Consider the following 5,174-nt stretch of genomic DNA (forward strand, 5'->3'; position numbering starts at 1 on the left):
ACTAATCACATCTAGAGTGGTTGAATCGTTTAGATCTGGATCAGTCTGGTTGGACCAGATTGGACTGGTTTAGTCAATGGTGGATTGACTTGGACCGGCTCATATCAGTTTTGTGCACAAGTTTGGGGTTGAACCGATTAGATTGAAGCGAGTCAAGAGAAGTAAATCAAATCGGTTCAGATTCGGGTCAGGTTGTACATATACGAGCCGAACCGGACGATACAAACCGGGCCAAGCAAACGGGGCAGATTTTGGGTCAGACCATACCGTGGTCTGGACCGAACCATCTCGCCCGCCACCATTTCAGATTCGGGTTGAGTCGGGGCTAACCAACCCAAACGAGCCAAATTGAAGTGATTGGGTTTGTTCATATTTAGACCAAGTTGAGTTGGTCCGAACTCTGGTCAAATTGATTTGGATTTATATCGATTTGGGTGAAGTATATTGATTCGAGACAAAACTAATTTTAGTCAATAATTAATAGAAAATTAATGCATTAATTACAAATTATTTCATTCAATTGAAGAAAATTAAAAAAATGGCTAAGGAATTAATACTTATATCTTTAGTGATTAACCCAATGGTTACCCATAACCCAATCTAACCCGACCCATTTAAATTGACCGAATGGGTGATCAACCCATTTCCAACCCCTCAAATAAATGAGTGGATTGGTGGATTAGATACTGGGTGGATTCAGCGGATTGGGTAAAAAATTATACTATAGAGGTATTTTAGTAAAATAAAAATTATAAGATTGATTTAAATAAATTCATGAAACTATAGGGGGTGGGATTTCTATTAAATGACCCTTATTAAAATTATTAAAATGACAATTTCGTTTAATAGGACTAAATTATCACCCACCTTCTAACAGCCAAAATTTTAGAAGTAAGATTAGCTTGTTTTGAAAGCAAGAACTTCATTAGCAAGCTAGCCTCTAAAAAAGATAGATAAGATGTGGTGGATGAACAGTGTATTGTCTATTTTGTCGTTTGTTTTTCCCGTAGCGTTTCTTCAACTGAAGACTAGTTCATTGATACCGGGAAAGGGAAACAAACCCAAGCTAAAAGACAGAAAAAAGGCGTGTCATTTTAGCAGTGGCCAGTAGGGGATGAAGTTGAAAATGAAAAATTAACCAGCCAAAGACCTTTGCCCTTGCCCTTAAAAAGGCGAAAAAATCGGAAAGCAGAGCAAAATCTGGAGAAAAAGAAAGAAAGTGGGGTGGGGGGGGTGGGGGGGGGGGGAAGCTTTGGAAGAACCGTTTTGGTTGAATGAGTACGCAAGTATCAGAGTTTGCAAGACAACGCAACCACATTTTGCCTTCCATTTACACCCATTCACTGGCACGTGGTTTGGAAACAAAAATAGGCATTCACTTTAATCCTTAACTTCCCCTACTTTTTTTTGCATGACCCAGACTACCCCTTCCCAGTTCTCTCCAGTGTCCGGTCCCTCCTCACGCCTTCTCTGCCATCTCCTCTTGCATGCTTGTCGCGCTTCGATGCAGAGCGCCGACGCTCTCTCTCTCTCTCTCTCCTGAGTAGACGACCTCGGCCACTTGTCCATGCTCAGAACCTTCTCCAACGCATGCTAACCACGCCACTAATGCCTTCTTCCTTTATTTATGCACTCCCTCTCCTCTCTGCTCTTCTCTAGTCTCCACTACCCTACTCAGGCCTCCACCCCTCCTATTCCTGCTGCTGCATTCCCTCTCTCTTTGACTCTTTGTCGCATTTGCTCACATCTTCTGGGTCTGCGTTAGGTTAGGTTAGGGGACGCGCACAAACGGCAAAACCATCAGCACCCATTATGGCGTCAAGGGTGGTAACGATCAAGCAGGTGTTCCCTAGTGGGACGGAGTCGGAAGTTCTGAGAGTGGAGAAGGCCGTGCTCTCGCTGGTGGGGTACGATAACGGCGGTCAGACGGCCGGCGTCATTCGCACAGGCGAGTTCTCCATCGGGGTGGTTATGCAGACAATTAGTCCTATCTTGGTCACTGTGTGCATGGTGGGTGATCTTCAGTGGCCCATCACCAAGGACTCCCCGAGCCTGAGAGTTGGGTCAAGGAGCTTCGCGTTCGCAATGCCGGGGCTGCTGTATGGCCTCCAGTTTCCTGAAGACTGTAGCGAGCAAGCAATGCAGGTGCTCGAAAGGGTTTTGACGAGGTTCAGCCATTATGAAGACCATTCGCTTTCAGGCAGAGAATCGGGTAATCTGTTTTCTCTTAAATTAATTAATATGCTGTTTCTTTACTTACTAATCACATTCTTAATTAATGAACTTGGTAAACATCATTTAGGGTTTTTGGGGCTTAATTGTATCATGCATGGGTGGATTATTATGGGCCCATCTAAGAGTAACTTCCACTTCCTTTGCCATCCTTAAGGCTATGTTTGGTTTGGTAAGAGAGAAACTTCCACTTCCACTTCCTTTGATTGTAAATAAGCTAAGAGAGAAACACAACTAGTTGATGAAACTTCTTAATGAATTACATAACAAACTTCCCCTGTGAAAATACCAGGGGTTTGTTTCTCTCTTATTTTCTGTCAAACCAAACACAACCTAGGATTTTTTTATTACAATAAATACTCATTTACATGCATTTAGGTCTTTGTGTTCTCCTTGTAGTAGCATTAGCCTGCACTCAGTAGTAGTGTGGCATTTTTATCCATTTACCCAAAATTATTATTATTATTATTATTTAATATTAATATTATTATACACATGGGTTTTGTTTTTGATAAGCGACATTAATGTTGCTGCAAAGACTCCATATAAATATTGGAGAGAACAGCAAGCTTTGGGGGGGGGGGGGGTTGATGACTAGCCAAGCTTTCTATCTGAAAGCTGCCCTTATCCGGCTCATCCATCAGGGCAAGGGCATTTTAGTCAGTAAGTAAATTGTCTGAAGATATTTCCAATAGTTTATTTGAAATGGTTCACTCCCTCACCTTAACATGAGAAAGGCATTCTGGTCTTTTCATGAATTCACACATTTCCATGGACTCAAGTGCATTTTGTTTTGAGAATTCAGGCAGTTCTAAGGATCTTAAATTTTTGGGGTCAAATATTGACTTCAGTCCACTAACATTGTATTTAGTATTTACTAGGGCTACTGGGCCTGAATAAAAAGTCCAGCCCATCTACAGGTGGACTGGAGGCTTGTTATGATGGATTGATGGGCCATTTGTTAAGCAGTTCGGCTGTTTAGTTTAATTTCTGGCTCTGTCTGTCACAGGAACCAAATTTTTGGTGCCGGAAGCCGAACCAAGTTTCTGGTCTGCATCGCAGTCAAAGATTCGAGAACTCACAGACCCATTGCTCAATCAAATAGGCGCAGGCCCCGCCGGCAAATCACCGGCTCGTATGGGCGGCATGGACGAGGGATTGTTGAAGGCTATTCGTATGTCAGGGGTGACCAAATTGATCTCTAAAGCTGTCCTGGTCGGTGGTCTCCAGCCAGAGCACGTCGACATCTTCGACATGAGGCCACAGTCCAATGCCAACCAAAACGTGAATCTGTTGCGAGCGTTTGCTACCATTTTTGCATTTTCCGATCTCGTAGAAGCTGTGGAAGCAACTAGACTGGTTATCTCCGGCAACCGTCGATCACTGCCGCTGTTTCATCCAACATGGACGCCATTGCCAGGCATAAGAACTTGGAACATAAACAAGAAGGGGTTGCTTCTGCTGCTTCAAGTGTTAATTGCGTCGGCTTCAATCTACAACGACGAGGGGCTGGGAGCCATGGACAACACCACTGATCATGAAGAGAAGAGGAGGGCTAAAGTAGTGATGGATTCAGAACTAACAGAAGAAGAATCAAGAGTAGGAGAGCCGATGGAACACAAGGCAAAGTCGTCGGACGAGGCAAAGGAACAAGAGACTACTAGCAAAGAAGAAGAAGAAGAAGAAGAAGAAGAGACTGTAGCAGTGCGTGAGATCAGTTTTCCGATAATTGCTGTGGCTGGCAATGGAATTACAGGCCGTGGAGGGAAGAAACAAGTTAATGATAAATTGGAGAAGGCTTGCGTTGGTATGGAAGTTATTTGAGAGGTTCGCTATGGAGCAGTTAAGTAATGTTTGTGGGTTGAAAAATCATATTAGCTAGGCTTTCAAATTTGACTTGTTGAAAAATGAAAGGATTGTTATTAGCTAGTATGCACTACTTCTGTTCTCAGACAATTCTTAATTAGTGAGTGATTTTTTACCATTGAAATGGGATGTGCCAAAACCACTTATCTTTTATTAATGTTGGCAACAGTACTGAGTATCTCAACTGTTTTGATTAAATGAAACTTCTTTACAGAAAGAGACTGAACACTGAACGGACCTGGCCAACAAAAAAGAAGGCATGTTACAGAACAAACAACTTTGGATATTCTTAATTTCTTACTAGGGAACATAGATATAAGATGTGGGGCGAGAAAACCCACATTTGCAATTTGGGCCCCTCATAGCTTGCCAGAGGTAATAAGGATTGAGGACCCACCCACCATGGAGGGGTCAGGCAACAATAAAATCAGCGTTATCAGATCACTTTTATGTTGGCTAGTCAATCCTTACATTTGAAGGGGCCACGTAGTATTATTTTATCGGGTTAGTAGAATTAAAGTCAGGGCTGTCAATAGATTTCAATAGTCTGATCATATCTGATTTGACTAATGGCTACAAGAGGCCTCACAATGCAAGGTGCCATATGGTCTCTTGGCTGTTTGTAGCAGAGGTGCCATATGGTCTCTTGGCTGTTTGAAGCAGAAACTTGGGCCTGATGGAATGAGCGCTTATTTTGGGCAGGGATCATACCAAAAGTAAATATGAAATTAGAGAATAAGCAGTTATTTGAGAATTCTAAATTTTTGAACTTAAGGGGGTGTTCTGTTTTTTTTTTTTTTTTTTTTTTTTTTGGATTTTGATAGGGGAAAAGTTGGTCAATGGTTTTCATTGACCAAGAATTTTATGTTTATTTTTCAGATTTATGTGGGAATCAGAGAAAGTTTATTTTCTTAGTATGATACTCATCTCTTAGGTGGGTAAAAAAATTTTCCACTTAGGGGGAAAGTTGTTAACACTTCAATGGGACAAAAATGCTCCTTTTAATAATAGATTTTTATGGTTAAAATAATCATTGCCTTATTTACCTAAGAAATAAAAGAACATGGGTAAATGTA

At 41.7% G+C, this 5,174-nt stretch overlaps 1 protein-coding gene across 1 annotated transcript; it reads left to right on the forward strand.

Moving 5' to 3' along the window:
• Window positions 1-1,655: 1,655 nt before the first annotated feature.
• On the forward strand, window positions 1,656-4,222 carry LOC104605898 (uncharacterized). The gene is made up of 2 exons (XM_010270847.3): window positions 1,656-2,212; window positions 3,242-4,222. The coding sequence occupies exons 1-2, from the start codon at window positions 1,813-1,815 to the stop codon at window positions 4,054-4,056; spliced, it is 1,215 nt and encodes a 404-aa protein (XP_010269149.1). The 5' UTR covers window positions 1,656-1,812; the 3' UTR covers window positions 4,057-4,222.
• Window positions 4,223-5,174: the final 952 nt, after the last annotated feature.

This window comes from Nelumbo nucifera, chromosome 1 (genome assembly GCF_055504915.1).
Source record: "Nelumbo nucifera cultivar China Antique chromosome 1, China Antique-T2T, whole genome shotgun sequence".
NCBI classification, from domain to species: domain Eukaryota; kingdom Viridiplantae; phylum Streptophyta; class Magnoliopsida; order Proteales; family Nelumbonaceae; genus Nelumbo; species Nelumbo nucifera.